The sequence below is a fragment of the Nannospalax galili genome, unplaced genomic scaffold (assembly GCF_000622305.1).
Source record: "Nannospalax galili isolate Female #2095 unplaced genomic scaffold, S.galili_v1.0 scaffold184, whole genome shotgun sequence".
Classification (NCBI taxonomy): Eukaryota; Metazoa; Chordata; class Mammalia; order Rodentia; family Spalacidae; genus Nannospalax; species Nannospalax galili.
This window is the reverse complement of record NW_008351649.1, coordinates 1,794,421-1,814,553: the sequence shown is the minus strand read 5'-3', so window position 1 is coordinate 1,814,553 and position 20,133 is coordinate 1,794,421. Positions and strand designations below refer to the sequence as shown.

The 20,133-nt window shown below is 49.4% G+C and overlaps 2 protein-coding genes across 2 annotated transcripts in view; one reads left to right on the top strand and one right to left on the bottom strand.

Moving 5' to 3' along the window:
* Positions 1-356: 356 nt before the first annotated feature.
* Hmgcl (3-hydroxy-3-methylglutaryl-CoA lyase) lies at positions 357-18,852 on the top strand. Its single transcript, XM_008848602.3, has 9 exons — positions 357-477; positions 3,842-3,925; positions 6,607-6,714; positions 7,366-7,461; positions 9,081-9,229; positions 12,464-12,527; positions 13,818-14,006; positions 16,602-16,727; positions 18,205-18,852. Exons 1-9 carry the CDS (start codon positions 418-420, stop codon positions 18,304-18,306), a joined length of 978 nt encoding a protein of 325 aa, XP_008846824.1. The 5' UTR covers positions 357-417; the 3' UTR covers positions 18,307-18,852.
* Pithd1 (PITH domain containing 1) overlaps positions 15,074-20,133 on the bottom strand; it is a 31,321-nt gene continuing 26,261 nt past the window's right edge. Inside the window, exon 7 of the transcript XR_003846319.1 lies at positions 15,074-15,084. The gene's annotated coding sequence lies outside the window, so the exon portion shown is untranslated. The remainder of the gene's footprint in view (positions 15,085-20,133) is intronic.

Here is a 20,133-nt window from a genome sequence, read left to right as displayed (position 1 = left end):
CATACCTGACTCAAGTTTTGAGCTTCTGTATGACCTTGCTCCTCATTTTGCTTGGCATACATAACAGATCGCCCAGAAAACTACGGAAGGGGACGGGTGTGGTGACCCACACTTTGTCAACACCAGAGAGGCTGAGGAGGAATGGATTACCATGAGTTCGAGACCAGCCTGGGCTGAATGGTAAGTTCCAGGCTAGAGATCCTATCTAAGATCCGGTCTCAAAAATCCCAAAACAACAACAAAAAAGAACCCTACTGAATGGATAATTGTCCTGAAGAAATAGAGAGACGGGGGTGGAGCCAATTGTGGACCCGCGCTGCTCTCCCGAGGCTCCGCCCAGGATCTGGACCGCGCCCACCCGGCGGCCTGGAGTCACGTGGGGCCCAGCTGGGCGGCCTCTGGGGAAGTTGGGCCAAGATGGCGACAGTGAGAAAGGCACTCCCGCGGCGGCTGGTGGGCTTGGCGTCTCTCCGCTGCGTAAGTGGCCGGAGCGGTGCCGGTCGGGGCCGGGGTCGGGGCCGGGGCCGCAGCGGCTGCTCTGTGCCGGGCGACCCTGGAGGCTCTCCGCCCTTCCGGCTCAGATTCTCTGCGTGAGGTGGGGAAACTGAGGCCGGGGTTGACAGCCGCCCGCTGTCACCGTGGAGGCCTGAGAACGCCATCCTGCCCTCTTCCCGCCCCAGTCCTTGTTCTGGATGGCGCGGGCCAGGCAGGGAGACCCTCGGAACTGCACTTTGGGCCTCTTCGGTCCCGGGGTTCTGTATTCTCCCACGCTCGGTGCACCGAGGAAAGGAAGGAGCAGGAGCGCCAGGTGCGGGAGGTGCAGTGGATTGTGTTCAGTCTCCATCTGTGCGGTTCCCATGACCCTGCCACTCTCTAGGCTGAGTGACAGTGGTTTACTCTGCCTAAGCCTCAGCTTGTACATCGTTAATATGGATAACGTTTCCTCAGAGTGCGGTTTGCTGATTGAAAAAATGAAGTAAAGTGTTTTGGTATTGTTATGACTCTTTTTTGTTTGTTTGGTTGTTTTGTGAGACAGGTAGTTGCACCCCAGGCTGGTCAGGAACTCTGTATCCTCCGGTCTCTGCTTTCCCAATGCTGGGACTACAGGTGTGTATCACCAGGCCCAGCTTGTTCTGGCTTTCTGGGGTTTTTTGGTTTTGTTTTTATTGAAATAGGGTCGCTCTGTAGCCCCAGCTGGCCTAGAGCGCACAGTGTAGACCAGGTTGGCCTCAGTCTCATAGAGATATGCTTGTCCCTGTCTCTGCCTTCTGAGTGCTGGGAATTAAAGGGGTGCACCATGCACACATCTGGGTGTTCTGACTCTTAATAAGTGGTCTTACCAGTGGTGGTACACTGTTGTTGTTGGCTGTCCTGGGGATCAGCTCCTGGCCTCACTGCTCTACCATGGAACTACACCCTCAGGTCAGTGGTGGTATTTTAACTTAGAGAGTTTAGGAGTTTTGTCAGTAGTTGGAAAAACTACATACTCCTGGCAGCAAGTAGATCCCTCTCAGAAACCACTAAACCACTTTAGCCCATCCATTATTCAGGGATCAAATGAAGATGGTAACTCTGACTTAAGGAAATTAACTGAGACACTGGCTAATAATTTTTTAAAACCTGGTGCAATCTTCTATGAGTTTATTGCCACAAGCCTATAAACTATGCAGTTTTGAGGGGGGTCTTTTTAAGGGTCTCCTGTAGCCCCAGCTAGCCTGCAACTCACTATGTAGACCAGGCTAGCCTTGAACTCACAGAGATCCACCTGCCTCTGCCTCCTGAGTGCTGGGATTAAAGGCGTGCACACCATGCCTGGCTTTTTTACTTGTTTTTTAAAAAATTATTTTATGTGTACGAGTGCTTTGTCTGCATGTGTGTAAGTGCACCCATGTCATGCAATGCCCAAGAAGACCAGAAAAGGGTTTCAGATCCCCTGCAACTGGAGTTATGGATGGTTGTTAGCTGCCATGTGGGTGCTGGGATTCAAACCTAGGTCTTCTGTGAGAACAGCCAGTGCTCTTAACTGCTGAGCCATCTCTCCAGCCCCCAGGTGTCCCTTCTGTGAGTCTCAAAGCTGCATCATGGGAGGACACTGATTATCTGTTATGGGGAAGGAAGTGGAATTACGTTTAACTTGTGCTGTAAAAGAAAGTTGGAGGCAGTTTTTGCATTAGCCTTTACTTACTGATCCTCTATTATGTTCCAGAGACTTGGAAAGACAGTAGTGAATAAAACAAAGTTCCTGGCACTGGAATATTTTAGGGTAATATCTCAGCAGAAGTTGCAGGGACCTTGCAACTTAGCCTGTTGACTTCTTGCAATTTAGTGGCTTGACACTTTATAAGAAACTTTGCTGGCTAAAATCGAGGCCATTTCAGTGAGTTGTCAAGTTCCAGCTGATCCAGAGCAGGGAATATTTCCTTCCCTAAGAGCTTCAAGGGTTTGAGAGCTTTGGCAGGTTATAAAGTGTGTCTTTCCCTTTGCCCCATTGCAGTATATTTATCTAGATTGAATCTGGCCAAAAATTAAGCTAATTTGAAGTGTCAGAAAGAAGAAGGGCAGGGTGTAGTTTAGAGGGATTACCTGGTATTACACAGGCTCTGGGTTCAATTTCCCAGCACTGACAGGGAGGGGGGGGGAGTGTTAGGGAGTCCAGGCACTGAACACACCTGCAGTTCCAGCACTTGGGATCATAGAGGTAGAAGAATCAGGAGTTTAAGGTCATCCTCAGCTTCACTGTGAGTTCAAAAACCAGCCTAGGCTATATGAGGCCAAGTCTCAAAACAGTAGAAAGGGGGAGAAGGGAAAGATGCTCCATGTGACTTGTGGGGAATGAGGGCAAGATTTGAGGCAGACTTGGCTAAAGTAGACTGAAGACTTTAAACATTTTTTAGTGTTTTCTTCAGCTGCTGAGGTGTCATCTCCAGACCCATCCCTCCCCTTGTCATCCATCAGCCTAGACTTAGGCTTAAGATAAGCCTTAACATACAAAGCCTTTCTACATGTCCTCCACCTCTACCAAACCCAGAACTCACTGCTCCCCACGCTACGATCTCCCTCCTTGGATAGCTATGCTCTTTGTGTCCCTATAACTTTATTGAGTGCCTGCATGGTTCCAGGCACAGTGCCAGTCAGGGCGAAGTGGAAAGAAATAAGGTCTCTCTTGTTTCTTATGTTCTGGATGAAGCAAACACACCTGTTTGCAAAGCTCTGAAGGAAATCGTTGTAGTCGTGAAATGGATAATAGAGGTGATGGAGTGGCAGCTTTTCAAAGGTTCCTTGGAGGATATCTCTGTGCTTGATTGAGGGATGCAAGAAAAGTTGAGCCTTCCTAGCAGACAACAGCCCTACTGGCCTGGAGCTTAGTGACCTGTCAGGCAAAGGGGGAAAAGGAATGGAACAGGGCTGAGCAATGAGGTCAGCCAGAGCCAAACCCTGCAGAGCCTTGAAGCGAGGATGAATAGGGGAGTGGGATGAGTCTGATCCCAGTTGAGCAGCTGCTCACGTGCGATGCCTCTTACAGAGACAGCAAGGATGGAGTTGGAGCATTAGGAGAAATTCTAGAGTTGGGGGACTGAGGTTATGGACTTGCCAGATGGGCAGCTGGAAGTGGGTCTAGACCACAGACCTGTCCCAAAGTGTGACTTTCTTGCTCATTCCTGCCCAAAGCACAATTTGCTTTTTGGTCTTAATTTCAAAAGAAACCACAGGTGAATTAAACGGGGAAGGAGCACTGCTTCCTGTCTCGGTATTAGCGAAGAAAGGCTTGTTTTCCCCGCAGTCCCATGGTAAGTCCTGACACTCTCTCCCCTTCCCTGTGTTTTCTCTTTTTAAACCAAAGGTTAACACTTCAGCCATGGGCACATTCCCAAAGTGGGTGAAGATCGTGGAAGTTGGTCCCCGGGATGGTCTGCAGAATGAAAAGGTAAAAATGGGGAAGTCAGCCCCTCAAAGATGATTCAAGTGTCTGCTTTGAGTGTTCTAGGAAAGTTGGGTCAGATACTTAGAAAAATTTTTTCGGAGACAGGGTCTCCCTGTAGTCTCTGCTGGCCTGGAACTTGTGTAGACAGGCTGGCCTCAATCTCACAGAGATCTGCCTGCTTCTGCCTCCCAAGTGCTGAGAGTAGAGGCGTGCACCGCCGCCCAGTTTACGAAGTTTTGATAAATTTGAATGTTATGGAACTGTTGACAGGAGACTAAAATAGTACATACAATTTTATATCTTTGAGTAAGAAAGAAACAACAACAAAGAAAAGGTAAATGTGGAAACATTTTCTTAGAAAAGAACATAAAAATTTCTGTGAAAATGGAAATATTTTCTAAACCTGAATATTCAACCACACAAGTGTCTAGCCTGTACCCCACTGGCATTCATGTGGCCAAGGATGGCTCTGAATGTGGCTCAACACAAAATCATAAAACAGGAATTTTTTTTTTCTTTTTGGTCTTTTTGAGACAGGGTCTCCCTGTACCCATAGCTGACCTGGAACTGCCTATGTAGACCAGGCTGGCCTCGATCCCAGAGATCCGCCAGCCTCTGCCTCCTGAGTGCTGGGATTAGACATGTGCACCACCACTCCTTGTATGAAAACTTTTTTTGGATAGAGTTCATGGCTCTTGAGCTTTGTAAATGAAACAGCCTTCAATGTGTCCAAGAGTTAGACACACCACTTGTGACTTTTGAACACTTGGACTGTGGCCTGTGAGCCATAGCTGAGTTTTTATTTGTATATAATTTAATTTGGTTGAATAACCACAGATGGCTAGTGGCGAGCATGCTAGATGCGCAGATGTGGAACAGCACTAGTGTGTTATTGGTGCCCTCTCTGGGAGGGTTGAATAGTGGTTTCGTTTTGAGCATGTTTCTCTAAAGTAATCATGCACTGGTTATTTTTTTCCATTAAGAAAAGCTTTTTCTGAGGATGGGCGTGGTGGCGCACGCCTTTAATCCCAGCACTTGGGAGGCAGAGGCAGGTGGATCTTTGTGAGTTCCAGGCCAGCCTGGTCTACATAGTGAGTTCCAGGACAGCTGGGGAGATCCTGTCTCAAAAAGACAAAAAAAAAAAGCTTTTTCTGGGGGTTAGAGAGATGGTGCCACAGTTAAGAGGACTTGGCTGTTCTTGCAGAGGGCTTGGGATCAGTTCCCAGCATGGCAGCTAATAACTATCTGTAACTCCAGTTCCAGGGAAATCCAACACCCTCTTCTGACCTCTGAGGGCATTGCATACAACATGGGTGCACTTACATACAGGCAGTCAATACTCTCATACATATAAAATAAAAACTATATGTAATTTTAATGATACATAAAATATATATATAGCCTTTTTTTGAGACAGGGTCTCCCTATAGCCCCAGCTGTCCTGGAACTCACTAGGTAGACCAGGCTGGCCTTGAACTCACAGATATCCGCCTGCCTCTGCCTCCTAAGTGCTGGGATTATAAACATGTGCCACCACACCTTGCAAAAATAATAAATATACTTTTAAAAAAAAAGAAAAGAGCCAGGCTTGGTGGCTCACGCCTGTAGTCTCAGTACTTGGGAGGCAGAGGCAGGCAGATCTCTGTGAGTTCAAGGACAGCCTGGTCTACATAGTGAGTTCCAGGACAGCTAGGGCTATAGGGAGACCCTGCTTCAAAAAGACAAAGACATATTTTGATATATCACAGTGAAAGATTTATCGTCCTCTTTTTTTTTTTTTTTTTTTTTTTTTTTTTAAAAAAAAAAAAAAAAAAAAAAAAAAAAAAAAAAAAAAAAAAAAAAAAAGTTGGTTTTTTTTTTTTTTTTTTTTGGTTTTTTTTTTTGTCCTTTTTTCAGAAGTTAGTCCAACCTAGCTTTAATAGTGAGGGCTTGTTAGAGACAGTAGTCTGGAAGACAGGTCATCCATAAGGACAGACTTGAGCCTGTTACTGCTGCATCCTGGCACCTGACTTAACACCTGAAGCAGGGGCAGCTCTCCAATTGAATTAACTTAGAGCAGTGAGGGAGAACCAGAGAGGGTGGGCGGGACAGACTGCCTGGTGGAAAGGGCCTGGGAGTGTCAGGATTTGTGAGCTACTCCTACAGATGCTAAGGAAAGTGAGGCAGTGGAGCCTGCAGTTTAGAACTCCAGTCCCAGATGAATTGGCAGAGTGAGACCGTGCCATAATGTGCCTGGCATTGATAATAGATGTGGAAAGAGGAAGCCATAGACTGGTGAGTGACAAGAGGTAGGGGAGGGAACAAAAGGAGCCACAGGCTGAGGTCTGAGGGGACGGAAGAAGGGAGGGGTGAGGTTTGGAAGTCCACCCCACAGAACCCAGAGAAAGGTGGTCAGTCATCTCTGCCCTCTGGCACACTGTTCTCAGTTTGTTTATGATGGGGTCGTGAACAAACACATTTGGTTAAGGGAAAGTTTGTGACTACCCTCTCCTGGGAGCAGCCGTCTCAGCCAGAAGACTGTAGAACTTGGAGGATGGCATTTGGGTTCATGTTGGTGCCCAGAAGTCAAGATGATGAGGAGCTGCAGAGCAGAAGCTTTAGGCCGAGGTGCTGACTGCAGGCCCAGGCTGTTGTTCAGTCCCAATGTTGCTGACCGGTCCTTTCTGGGTTTCCTTCCACTGTAGAATATTGTATCTACTCCAGTGAAAATCAAGCTGATAGACATGCTTTCGGAAGCTGGACTCCCTGTTATTGAAGCCACCAGCTTTGTCTCTCCCAAGTGGGTCCCCCAGGTGAGCTCAGCTCTGGGGGAAGCCTCTCCCAGGTGGGAAGTGGGAGGCCGCCCATGTCTCTTGAAGCCACTGCAAAATGGAAACATAGATTTCCGGGTCCCTGGCTTGAAGGGTCTTGGGTGATTTCCAGCACTGTGTAGGATCAGAAGGGAGTTGGGGGCTCTGCATCAGTCTTGGCTCTGCCCTGACTTGCTGGTGACTTTGCCCTCTCAGGTTAGAGGTGGCCTCTGAGGTCTCCCCTAGCTCCAAAAGTGTAGCATCTCTACACCTGTCTGCAGCATCTGTGTTTGTAAAGGGGAGAGCAGGGACTGCCGCTTCACAGAGGTGTGTAGCTGCAGAAGGAAGATCCCAGAGTGAGTCCTAGGTACTGCAGAGGGGATGACAACCCAGGCCTGGCCCAGAGAAGGTTCTTGGTGAATGCTACTGCCCATGTGGCTGTGGGTACCATAGAGCTGGAGTGCTGGCTACAGGAGGAACTGCCAAGGTCACCCAGTCCCAGAGACCTCCTGGCCCTCAGTGGTCAGACAACCAAGAACAGCACTGTGGACACACTCAGCCCTGCAAGAACTTGTTGTCAGGGTCTGGAGAGCAAAGACGCAGTGATGAGAAGGCTTTCTCTGCCACTGAGCTCTTGGCCTCTTTGGCTCCTAGATGGCTGACCATACTGAAGTCTTGAAAGGCATCCAGAAGTTTCCTGGGATCAACTATCCAGTCCTGACTCCAAATGTGAAAGGCTTCAAGGAAGCGGTAAGAAGAACATTTGGTGGGGTTCCTAGAATCAGTCCGTGTCTTGTGTACAGTCCTTTCCTGGGATGTCCCTCTGAACAACTTGTCTGGTGAGCAGCATCAGACCCCGTCAGAGCCGTCCTGGTGCTGACAAGTTGCTTAATGTCTCTGAGCCTTGGTTGAGAGCCTCGGTTCTGCTGATCAGCTAGGACTGGTAGTGGTCCAGTTAAGAGGATTGCAGGTAGGATGCACAGGGATGCTCTGCCTTACTAAGAACGTTCCCTCCTGATAGCACCCATTTTAGGGAAAGGTAACAATGTGAGCAGCTGACAATGGGTGCTGACACCTCCCAGCTTTCCTGTAATTTCAGACATCATTGGAGATGTTGGTTGTGCATTTTGAGGGTGACAGCACTGAGGTTGGCAGTGGTAGTGGTGGTTTCTTTGGGGAATGTCAGATTTGATGGTTTTTTTGGTACCCCCCCCAGCCCCAGGTGCTAGGGCTCAAATCCAGGGCCTCACACTTACTAGGCAAATGGTCTACCAGTGAACTACATTCTCAGCTTTGTTCTTTAATTTAAATAAATCACTCTAAACATTTCCTAGGGCCCACTGTGAAAAGGTACTACAAACTGAGTGGCTTAAATAACAGAAATGAATTTAGTCTCTCACATCCTGGAGGTCAGAAGTCTAGAGGAGCCATCTTCCTTTTTCTTTTTGTAATATTTTATTTATTTTTTATTTTATGTGTATGAGTGTATTGCCTGCATGTATGTAAGAGCACCCATGTCATGCAGTGCCCGTGGAGGACAGAAGAGGCCATTGGATCCCCTGGAACTGGAGTTACAGACAGTTGTGGGTGCTGGGATTCGAACCTGGGCCTTCTGCAAGACTCCAGTGTTCTTAACCACTGAGCTATCTCGCCAGCCCACAGCCATCTTCTTTAAGAACAGCAATTCTGGCTCAGGGGCCCACCCTGCTCCAGGGTGACCTCATCTTGTCTATTTACATTTGCAGTAACTCTATTTCCAAGTAAGGCCGCATTCTGAGGAACTAGGGTCTAGGATTTCAGCATGTTTCACTTATTAGTGCATGTATTTATTTGTGTGTGTATATGGGTATGTATGTGCTCATGCACGCAATGCCATGTATGTGTAGTTCCAGCTGGCCTGGAACTATGTAGACCAGGCTGGCCTTGAACTCACAGATTCGTCTGCCTCCCAAGTGCTGGGATTAAAGCTGTGCATCACCACACCTAGCCTAACACATTTTTTTAAATTAAAATATTTTTATTTTAATGTGTATGAATGTATTTCCTGCATGTATGTAAGTGCAACTGTGTCGTGTAATCACATGCCTTCAGAGGACAGAAGAGGGTGTTGGATCCCCTGGAACTGGAGTTACAGATGGTTGTTAGCCGCCATGTGGGTGCTAGAATGCAAACCTGGGTCTTCTGCAAGAGCAACCAGTGCTCTTAACCACTGAGCTATCTCACTGGCCCCTCAACATATTTTCTTAAGGGACATAATTCAACCTATAACAATCTCATGCCATAAAGTTTGCCATAAGATAAGATTTTGCCACTCTGCCTGTGTTCCTTGAAGAGCTGAGTACTGAAGGCGTCCATCTGGGTATCGGCAGGTAGCTGCTGGAGCTAAGGAAGTGAGCATCTTCGGAGCTGCCTCAGAGCTCTTCACCAAGAAGAACGTGAACTGTTCCATAGAGGAGAGTTTCCAGCGCTTTGATGGAGTCATGAAGGCTGCACAGACCGCCAGCATTCCTGTTCGGGGGTGAGTCAGGCCACACAGGTCCACTTTCTCACTACCATTCTAGAATGGGGCCTGACTACCTCCCACTGCCCTCTCCACTTCAGACTCCTTACTGGATGGCGGCAGCTCAAGCTTCATACCTGGGTACATTTCCTTAAGTAAATGTAGTCAGGGGTGTTCTTACTTAGCAAGTCTTTCTCTTCTCAGACCTAAATTTGGGTCAGTCCTCATGAGGTATGTGGTGGGACGGGACTTTGAGTGGGATAAGTGAAGGTCAATTTAGCCCTGGCTCCTCCGCCAGCTCTTCTCACATCTCTGCAGAGTCCCCAAAGTCTGGACACATCCCAGGTGACATTTCTAATAGCAGGACTTTCAGGTGTTGTGCATGTGTCACATGTATTTGAAACCTTACAACTACAAGCAAGAAGGGGCCATCCCCACCTTACAGGTGAAAATAGGAGGCTCAGGATGAGTAGACCACTGTCAGGTCGTCCAGCAGTCCAGATGGCAGCCAGAGTGATCATCCAAGCGTACTCAACTGGCCACTCCCTAACTGAAAACCTTCAGTGGTGGCCAAGTTCAGGCTTTGATTTTTGCAGTGCTAGGGATGGAGCCCCGGACCTTGCACATGCTAGGCAAGCACTCTACCACTGAGCCACACCCCGGCCAGTTTCAGGCTCTGTAACATGGGTCCCAGGAACCCTGTGTGCTCTGTCCTACTCTAGCCCTCTCTAGTCTGCACAAGGCGTTCCAGCCCACTTGGGGCTTCTCTCATCGGCCATATGCCCCCTCCTCTGGCCTCTAGTCCTACACTCCATATTCAGAGCATATCCTCTTCATCAAGCATGTCCCGGTCAGCTACCCCCCTCCTGCTCTGTGGTTCATAGTCTCCTGATGTCCAGAAACATAACACTTAGCTGCTTAACTCCTCATGCCCTCACACTAGGCTGTGCTCTCTGTCAGGGCAGGCCCACATCCCACAGTCACTGGGTGCTGTGTTCTCTCCAGCAAAGGGCTTGGCACACAGTAGGTGCTCAGGAACTGACAGGTGGGAGATGGGACGCTCGGCCTGTGCTTTCTTGGTAATTGTTTTAGTTCTTTCTTGCTCAGCAATGTTTGGAGAGGAGATAGAAGAATCAAGATCTTTGAATCTAAATATTGTTCCAACAAACATTTACTCTGTCTCTTAAAATACAGAATATTTCTGAAGGGTTTTTTTTAAAACAGGGTCTCATTCTTTTTTTTTTTTTTGGTCTGAGATAGGGTTTCCCTGTAACCCCCCTAAAATACTTTGTCTTTCATTCATTTCCCACAATTTGTGCTCGTTGTGGCACACAGTCTAGTGTGACACACATGAAACTCAACTGGAAGCTGCCACCCAGCGGTGAGGTCACAGGCATGCCATCACAAGGGACTTTTACTGGGGTGCTTGGGATCTAAATTTTGTCCCTCATGCTTGCACAGCAAGGACTTTAGACACTGCGCTCTCTCTCCAGCCCCACCTTGGTTTTTGAGGGGACAGGTGTCTTACTATGAGCTTGGGCTAGCCAAGTAGTTTAGGCTGGCTGGCCAGTGAACCCCAGGGATCTGCCCATTACCCCCAGGGCTGGGTTACAAACTGGAAACACCATTCCTGGCTTTTAAAAACATTTGTTTTGAGACAGGGTCTCCCTGTAACCCCACTGGCCTGGAACTTGCTATGTAGACCAGGCTGGCCTTGATCTCACAGAGGTCCCCCTGCCTCTGCGTCCCCGGTGCTGGGCTCAAAGGCATGCACCACCATGCCCAACTAGAGTCTCCTTCTTTAACCCAGATTGGCCTGGAGGTCACTGGAGGCAAGGCTGTCCTTGAACTTACTTCAGTCCTCCTGCCTCAGCTTCCCAAGTGCTGGGATTATAAGCGTGAGCTACCACACCAACCTAATCCTAAAGGTTTTAAAGATGACCCAGCATCAACAGGGCTGTGGAAAGAGAAGATATGTGTATCTAAGACCCAAATTCCTCCCCGCAGCCCTCCAGACCTCTGGGCAGACCTGTGTGCTCTCCCCATTTCATCCCACACTTCTTTGCCTCTGGCTCTCAGTGCCTGTGCTGTTCTGTCTCTTGTTCTGTCCTGAGCATGCCAGGCTCTGGCCTCTGCCTGGAATACTCTTCCCACACACCCTCCCTTCTTTGAACACCAGTACCATGGCCTCAGGGAGGTCCTTCTAGCCAAGCCTCACTACAAGTGGTCACCTGTTGTTTGTTCCTTCACAGACCATTTCCTGGGATTATCTCCACTACTTAATGTGATTGGGTTTTAGGTTTTTTGTTGTTGTTGTTGTTGTTTTTACAGGGTCTCCCTATAGTCCCAGCTGACCTGAACTTACTATGTAGACCAGGCTGGCCTTGAACTACAAAGATCTGCCTGCCTCTGCCTCCCCAGTGCTAGGACTAAAGGTGTGTACCACCATGCCCAGCCAAATGTGATTGTATTTTTATTTACTGTCTCCTTGACTTGAACAAGCTCCAGGAGGCTAGGGACCATTCATGGGTTTCCTCACTGATCTGTGCCAATTGCCTGGCATATCACCATCATCTTAGTAAACATCAGTTGAACGAATGAATGGATAAGTCCTCTGGTGACATACTAGCCTCTAGGCCAGTGAAGCCTGGTACTAACTCATGTCCCTTCCTCTGTTCTTATTCTAACCTGTGCTTTTCACCCCATTCTTGGTATCCTGAGTACTGGCCCAGCTCCCTTGGCATGTAGATCCATCCTCCATATGACTCAGGTGTCCTCTCTAGCTTCTTGTTTCTGTCATGAATTCTATTTTGGGGGGGGGTGTGGCGGGGTGGGAGAATGTAGCATTGGCTGGCCTGGAACTCCCTATGTAGTAGACCAGGCTGGCCTCACAGATCTTTGCCTTCCTCTGCCTCCCAAGTGCTGGGATTAAAGGTGTATGTCACCACACCCAGCTCTATTGTGAATTCTTTACCACCTCTGGAGGGCCCTGCAGGCCCTGTTGCCAGAGCTGTGGGCCTCTCAGCTCAGCCTTCCCTGCCAGGGTTCTCTAACTGTGGCCTCCTGGCACTAGGCCAAAATACCTTTCCTCCCATTCTACTCAGAATTAACCTCTCACCCGGGCACTGGGCTTCCTGCCCAGCTTCATGTTTACTGTGCACCAGGGATATATGTCAAACAGTCATCCTCCCTCATCCCTGCTGGTCAAAAAACTGGGGGCACTGATGCCATTCCTCCCCTATCTTCCCACAGGTACGTCTCCTGTGCCCTCGGATGCCCCTACGAGGGGAAGGTCTCCCCGGCTAAAGTAGCTGAGGTGTGTGTGTGGTGAGGCAGGGTTTTGTGAGGGTTGGCTTTCCTTGCCTGTCCCCGCCTATACAGGTGCCCCTCACCACCCTACTCTAGTGAGGACACTGGTTACATTCACACATGTGCACACACATGCATGCACATACACTCACATACTGAGAGCGCAGCGGCTTCTCTGCAGGCCCACCTCCTTGCTGGGTCTCTACCCCACCAGGAAGCCTCTGATGGCAGCTTTGAGGCTCATCAACTACCAGGTGATCACCAAGTTGGCATCGTCAGGCTCCTTGTAACAGGCGAGAGGCCACATGCATCCTCTGAGTAGTAACCAAGTCTACACTGAGGAGAACCCAGCATAGGAACTGAGTTTAAACAACCCAGGGGCTTCTGCCATTTGTCTAGAAAATGGGTTTGCTGATCTGGAAGCAAGTTACTAGCCCAAGTTACAGATGGCAGAATCGGGTCTCACCCACTGTGTCCCTACGGCACCTGTTACTCCCCAGTACCATGTGGCATCCAGATAGGAAGAATGGTCCCAAATATGTGCTGAGCGTCACTGCTTGCCCGGATCTTTGCCTCTCACTGCCACCAGCCCTCACTGTGGCCCTGCAAAAGGATATTGCCCTTTTCCAGGAGCAAAAGTTGAAACTTGAAATTATGCCCCTTGCTAGTGAGCAGCACAATGAGGACTTTGACCCAGCATCACATGGCCCAGAGGCCTGCCCCTGTCACTACAGTTACCTGATGTGCACATGGGCAGGGGGTGGAATATCACCATGTCATGTATCTGGCTGATGACCACTGAGCATCTCTGTTCCAGCAGCAGGGTGTAGGCAGCCTCTGTCCAGTGGAGACCTATGCTGCTCCAGCTTTGCAGTGACTTATGGGTTTGCAAATGAGCTTCTAAAAATTTAAATAGTTCCTGGCACTTCCTTAAAGCACACAACTAGCATCTTAGAATCACACTTTCACAGATCTTATTGCCAAGGTTAAAGCTATATGAAAGGAGGCCGTTTTCCTGATCCCAACACCTGGGTCAGATACTGTGCGAGGTGTAAGTGGAGGGTGGGGGTGGGGGTGGGAGTGGTCATAGGCTGTTGCAGTGACTGGCTTTTCTGTGTCTCAAACTCCTAGCCTGGGGGATAAGCCCCATCATTTCCACTTGGAGCTGAGACCCAGTAGGAATGTAGCATCTCAGAGAGGGAGGTGATCTGCCTAGGTGAAGAGTCCCTGCTTCTGAGCCCCGGCAGCCACACGCTGGTGGCTCTGGGGAACTCTAAGTACCTGTTTGCTTCCCCAGGTCGCCAAGAAGTTGTACTCAATGGGCTGCTATGAGATCTCCCTTGGGGACACCATAGGCGTGGGCACCCCAGGGCTCATGAAAGACATGTTGTCTGCTGTCATGTGTGAGGTCCCTGTGGCGGCCCTGGCTGTTCACTGCCATGATACCTACGGCCAAGCCCTGGCTAACACCTTGGTGGCCCTGCAGGTAATGAAAGCCATGTGTTCATTCTCTCAGAGAACATGGGGCAGGGGAGCATCATTCATTTAATTTCTTTCTTTTTAAAACAAATATTATTTACTTATTTTTATTTTGTGTGTATGAGTGTTTTACCTGCATGTACGCAAGTGCATAATGTGGTGCAATGCCCTTGGATGCCATGAGGGGGAGTCAGATCCCCTGGATCTGGAATTATAGATGGTTATTAGCTGCCTTGTGCCATGGGACTGAACCTGGGTCCTCTGCAAGAGCAGCCAGTCCTCTTAACAGCTGAGCCATTATCTCCTCTCTCAGCTTATGATTCATTCTTTTTTTGGTCTTTTTGAGACAGGGTCTCCCTCTAACCCCAGCTGGCCTGGAACTCACTACGTAGACCAGGCTGACCTTGGTCTCACAGAGATCCATCTGCCTCTGCTTCCCAAGTGCTGGGATTAAAGGCATGCACCACCACGCCCACTGCATTTCTTCCTTTTTAAAAAAGTTTATTAAGAGTTTTAAAGAGAATATTCATGAGGCCAGGCATGGTGACACACATAGGGTAAGGGAGTGGCTTCCCACAGAGGGTAATAGGCCTGATGGACAAGAGAGGGAGCTATGCAGGTGCAGGGGCCTGAGGAGCCATGCTCAGCATGTTCAGGGAACATGGGGAGGTACTGGCAGCAGCCTTCTGACCAAGAGGAGGGTGGTAAGTATCAGAGGTAGAGGAGAGCCAGATCAGTGAAACCTTGGAGAACTTTGGGTCTTTCTGACTGAGTTGCAATGCTAACACTCTTGAGCAGAGGGGCAAAGGGCAAATGGCTTGACCTTGTCCCTGTTGAAGGATTCCTGTGACTGTGGCTTGGGGAATAGACTGTAGAGAGACTGTAGCAGAAGCATTAGAACCAGAGTGGAGTAATCCAAGTGAAAGATGGCAGGAAAGATGAGGTGGAAACAGAGAGGGAGCAGAGCTGATGAATGGCTGTGAGGAGCCAGGAAACCTGCAGGCTCTGGTCACCCAAGAGTGACCTCTGCTCAAGACCTCTGCTCTAGTCTTCAGGGTCAACAGTCCCAGACCACAGGCTAAGACCTGTAACAACAACCCTGGTCCCTGTGGCCCAAGTGAAGACTGAGGCTGTAGCACTAGAGGGCGCCACCTGCCATGCTGCCACCAAAACCCCAAGGTGGCTGGAACCCAGCACCAGGAGAGATCTTGTCTAGCTACCTATGCTCTCTGTCTAAACAAAAGGCCCCCCAGCCAGCTGATTGTAGGGAGCTACGCAGTCTCCCTAGACTTCACGTCTTCACCTACTTTCAGCCTGAAGACTTATATTTCCAGGCAACCCAGACATGCCCTAAAGGAAGATCTTCAAGACCCACAGCCTCCTCAGCAGCCCCACTGGAGGCCTAAAAGCTGCCACTCAGGACGTGCCCACTCACCGCTCCTCTGGCTTCCTCACCATCTTTCACTTGGATTACTGCAGGCTCTGCTCTGGTTCTAATGCTTAGGAGCCAGCTATGGGGATAGGAAACCAGGTGTATCTGATCTGCAAGCAGGGCCCATGCCTGTAGGTGGTATCCAAGCGACTGAATCTGCACAGCACCCATAGGATCTTAGGCCATTCAAGCCTAGGTAGTGTGTATGATGCCCATGGGTGAGATGCTTATGGGCACCTGCAGGATTGGGCTGCTACTCAAGCCTTACAACCTGAGTTTAATCCCCGGAACCCACATGGTGGAAGGAGAGAACTGATTGTCCTCTGACCTCCACATGCATACCCCCCCCATAGATACACATACACACAAAAATTTTAAAGTGCAATTAAACAAAAAGAAGAGGGGGTTGTAAAACATCAACAAGATGCCTATGGGAGAATTGAAGAACAGTGTTCAAGAATAGGGTGGAAACTCCCTGGCGCAAGCCGTGGAGCAGGTCATCGAGGCCGTAGGCAGCAGTGGAGGGGCAGGAGGGTCTGTGGCCTGCATACAAGTGGCAGGTTGACATGACAGCATAAGCTAATGGAGATATCTCTTCTGATCGGCTCCCCTCTGAGCAGGAGCAGCTGAGTGAGGATGGGTGCTGCTTGTGGTAGACTGGGACAGAGAAGAAAGCAGAACAGCCGTCCAGGAAAGTGGAAGGTGACTGAGCAGGAGAAATGGGACTGGCTTTCATGGGGTTAGAGGTCTCGCCTGTGAGCAGCCTTCAGACGCATGTGTGTGCGTATGTGTAAAGGAATCAGAAAACAAGAGTCTGAAATCTCAGCAGTGGCAGGGGCAGGCTGGTGACCTGGGCTAGGCTGGTGGCCTCAGGGACTTTCTGAGGAATGGTCTATAAAGAGAGACCCACAGGGTGAGGATGAACCAACCATGAAGGGAGTGGGAGAAAGGTACCCCAGCAGAGGAAGCCGTGTGGCAGGAGACTCACTGTTCAGAGAAGCACTGTCCCCTGTCAGTTTCCCCCGGACAGAATGAATGAATCATAAGCCGAGAGAGGAGATAAGGCTCTTGTAGAATTTCAGGCAACAAAGCAGTGGGAAGCTTACAAGGAGCAGGCCTGTGGGCTCTGGTCTCAGTGGCTGCCATGTCTCACCATCCTTATGTTTCCAGATGGGAGTCAGTGTTGTGGACTCTTCTGTGGCAGGACTTGGAGGCTGTCCCTATGCACAAGGGGCCTCAGGGAACTTGGCCACCGAGGACCTAGTCTACATGTTAACTGGTTTAGGGATTCACACGGTAAGCACGCCCGCCCCCTGGTGGTGACATCCCTGAACTGACCCAGGCTCTGCCTGGAGTCAGAGGACAGATTGACAGACATGTTTAGGATTGGTGGGAAGGTTAGAAGGGTGGTGAGGGATTATGGGTACTTTGTTTACAAAGTAACAGAAAAGAAACTAAACCAGTCACTAGGAGGGGGGAGAGTGGCTGACCTCAGGAAGTAGAGCAGGCCTTCATGGGAGGCCCTGACCGAGAACAGCTCGGGGTATATATATGAAGGAATTAGTAAGCATCAAGGGTCTCCATAGTGGGAAGGGTCCAGTTGTTGGCCTAATAGGCGTAGCCTGTAGATTGAGACCCAAAGGGTGAGGAGCCACCAGCCATGAAGGGAACGAGGAAAGATCTCCAGCAGAGGAAGCAGACGAGACTCAGCTCTGGTTGAACCTGACCACAAGCATGGACACAAGATGGCCAGGGTCTCAAGAGTGATGCCCACAGTTCAGTTCTAAGAGGACCCTAGGAAGTGAAAAGAGCCCTAAGAGGAGCCATTGTCATGACCTGCAGGGAGAGATTTGTTTTTGTTTTCTGAGCCTGTTTTGTGCTCTGAAGTGAGGACAGCGAAATTAGACTGTCCACCGGACTCTGTAGGAATGGCATAGAAGTCGCACAGTACCTGTGCTTTGAGATCTGGTAGACCTGTGCCTCACAGGCTGTGCGATCTCAAACAAGTTCATCTCTCCAACCTGAGTAACAGGAATGAAAATGGCACCAATCTCGTAAGACTGTTATAAGGATTAAGAAAATGCTTGGCTGGGGGTGTAGCTCAGTGGTGGGGCCCTGGGTTCAATCCCCAACACCAAAAATAACTATGTGGAGTGCTTAGCACTCAGTACATGTCAGCAGAAAGGAGCTGCTGGTACAAACAGAAGGGGACGTGGCTCCGTAGCAGTGCACTTGTCTAGCCCAAGCAAGGCTCTGGGTGCCATTCGCCACTGTTGGCCAGACCCTGTGCTGGAGCCTGGAGAGGGAATAAACTAATGAGGTCCCTTTTGGTGGTGGCCTTGCAAACCACTATGAGGGAGAGTCAGTATAACCCAGGTGCCAGGTGGACACAGCTCAGACGGCGCCTACTGTCCAGATAAGAGCCTGTTTGCTGTCACCTTCCCTTTTTCTTTTCACTGTTTTTATTTTTATTTTATGTATATGCGTGTATTGCCTGCATGTGTGTAAGTGCACCCGTGTCATGCAGTGCCTGTGGAGGACAGAAGAGGGCGTTGGATTCCCTGGAACTGGAGTTACAGATGGTTGTTAGCTGCCATGTGGGTACTGGGATTTGAACTGGGGCCTTCTGTAAGAACAACCAGTGCTCTTAACCACTGAGCCATCTCTCCAGCCCGCCTTCTCTTTTTCAATGTCACAGTTGTCTAGTCTGATGTTTCCCTGGGTGTTAAGGGCATGCTCTGACTTACCGAATCCTCTAACTTGTTTCTCTAAGGGTGTGAACTTCCAGAAGCTCCTTGAAGCTGGGGATTTTATCTGTCAAGCCCTGAACAGAAAAACCAGCTCCAAAGTGGCACAGGCTACCTGTAAACTTTGAGCCCCTTGCCCAAATGAAGACGGGGGTTTGTGGGAGTAGGGTATGTGCAAATGATTCCTGGATGGGGAAATGGAATGAGAACAAAATTAAAAGGCATCACCAAGGGGGTGAGGGCTGAAGCTGCTGCTTAACCTTGGGCTGTCCCTGCCAGACCTGAGGCCTGAGCTCAGTGAGTGGCTTTGGGGTCTGGAAACCTCCCTTCCCTGTGGACCAGTTCCCCAGAGTGGTCCTGAGTGGTTCAAGTGCCTAAAAGCCTGCTTGGGATGGCCCTGGGTTTCCCGGGTGAGTGTTGGCTAGCTGAGCTGATGTGGACACAGCTCCACCCTGCAGACACTCTGGGCTCTTTACTTCTGGGGCAGAGGGAAATTTCCCCAAAGCCAGCAGAGCATTTGCCTAGAGGCATGAGAGATGAGCCGCTGTGGTAACCATCTGCCAACTCCAGCACCTCTGGAAAATCTCCACTCTCTACATGATTTTTGAAAACTTATGTAACTAAAAAAAAGCTTATATAATTAAATACTTAATTTTCTAGTATTCAATCACAAATCTGCATTTATTCATGAGTAGAGTACTGAAATCATTCTTAGGGAAAAGGAACACTTGAACTGGTTCATCTCTGGATTTCTTCCTGTCTCCACACCTGAGCTCCCGGTGGTGGGAAGTCATGATCCTGAGGCCACCATTGGTGGCTGGCCAGGACACACAAAGAGGCTGTTTCCTGGCTGTTTCCTGTGTCTCAGCTCCCAGGGCAATTTCTCAAGCTCCCCTTAGGCAGCAGCACCCTGGAGCCCCAATCCTGTGCCTTAGTCCTGGGTATAGTCACATGCCAGAGGACAACATTGGGCATTGTTCCTTTTTTATGTGTGAGACAGGGTCTCTTATTGGCCTAGAACTAGCCAAGGCTGGCCAACCAGCAAGCCCAGGGATCCGCCTGTCTGTACCTCCCCAGTGCTGGGATTACAAACTCACTGCAATGCCCAGCTTGGCTTAAAAAAATTTTATGTGAGTTCTGGGGGCGGAACACAAGCCCTCATGCTTGCAGTCTCTCCAGCCCTGAAACCCTAATTTGGCTTTTTTTTTTTTTTTTGAGACAGGGTTTCCCTGTAACCTCAACTGACCTGGAACTGGCTATGTAGATCAGACTGGCCTTGATCTCACAGAGATCTACCTGCCTTTGCCTCTCTCTAATTTGGCTTTTTAAAACAGGGTCCGGCCTGGCCTTGAACTCAATAACCTTCCTGCCTCAGCCTCTAGGTGACAAGACTACAGGCATGAGCCACCACATCCACCTTCTTGCACACCCAACTTTTTTTTTAATCTTATTTTATGTGTATACTGTATTGCCTTCTGTAGGTAAGTGCACCTGTGTCGTGCAATGCCCTCAGAAGAGTCTTTCGGATCCCCTGGAACTGGAGTTACAGACAGTTGTTAGCTGCCATGTGGGTGCTGGGATTCAAACCCGGGTCTTCTGTGAGAACAGCCGGTGTTCTTAACAGCTGAGCCATCTCTTCAGCCCCCACACCCAACTTTTTTGAGACAGGTTCTCACTATGTAAATCAGACTGGCCTGGAATTTACAACAATCTGCCAGCCTCTGCCTCCCCAGTGCTGGGATTAAAGGCCTGTGCCACCACACCAGACTTATCTAACTTTTTTGGTTTTGTTGTCTGTTTTGAGACAGGGTCTCCCTATAGCCCCAGCTGGTCTGGAACTTACTATCCCGCCCCCCATCCCCCACCCCTATGTGGGTGCTGGGAACCAAACGTTGGTCCTCTGAAAGAGTGCTCTTAACCACCGAGCCATCTCTCCAGTACTACACCCCCACCCC

Excerpts from the sequence above, each read along its gene's own strand:
- Hmgcl (XM_008848602.3), top strand. The coding sequence starts at position 418 with ATGGCGACAGTGAGAAAGGCACTCCCGCGGCGGCTGGTGGGCTTGGCG. Across the intron at positions 6,715-7,365 it reads CTCCCAAGTGGGTCCCCCAG|ATGGCTGACCATACTGAAGT; the intron begins GTGAGCTCAGCT and ends TTTGGCTCCTAG. Across the intron at positions 7,462-9,080 it reads TGAAAGGCTTCAAGGAAGCG|GTAGCTGCTGGAGCTAAGGA; the intron begins GTAAGAAGAACA and ends GGGTATCGGCAG.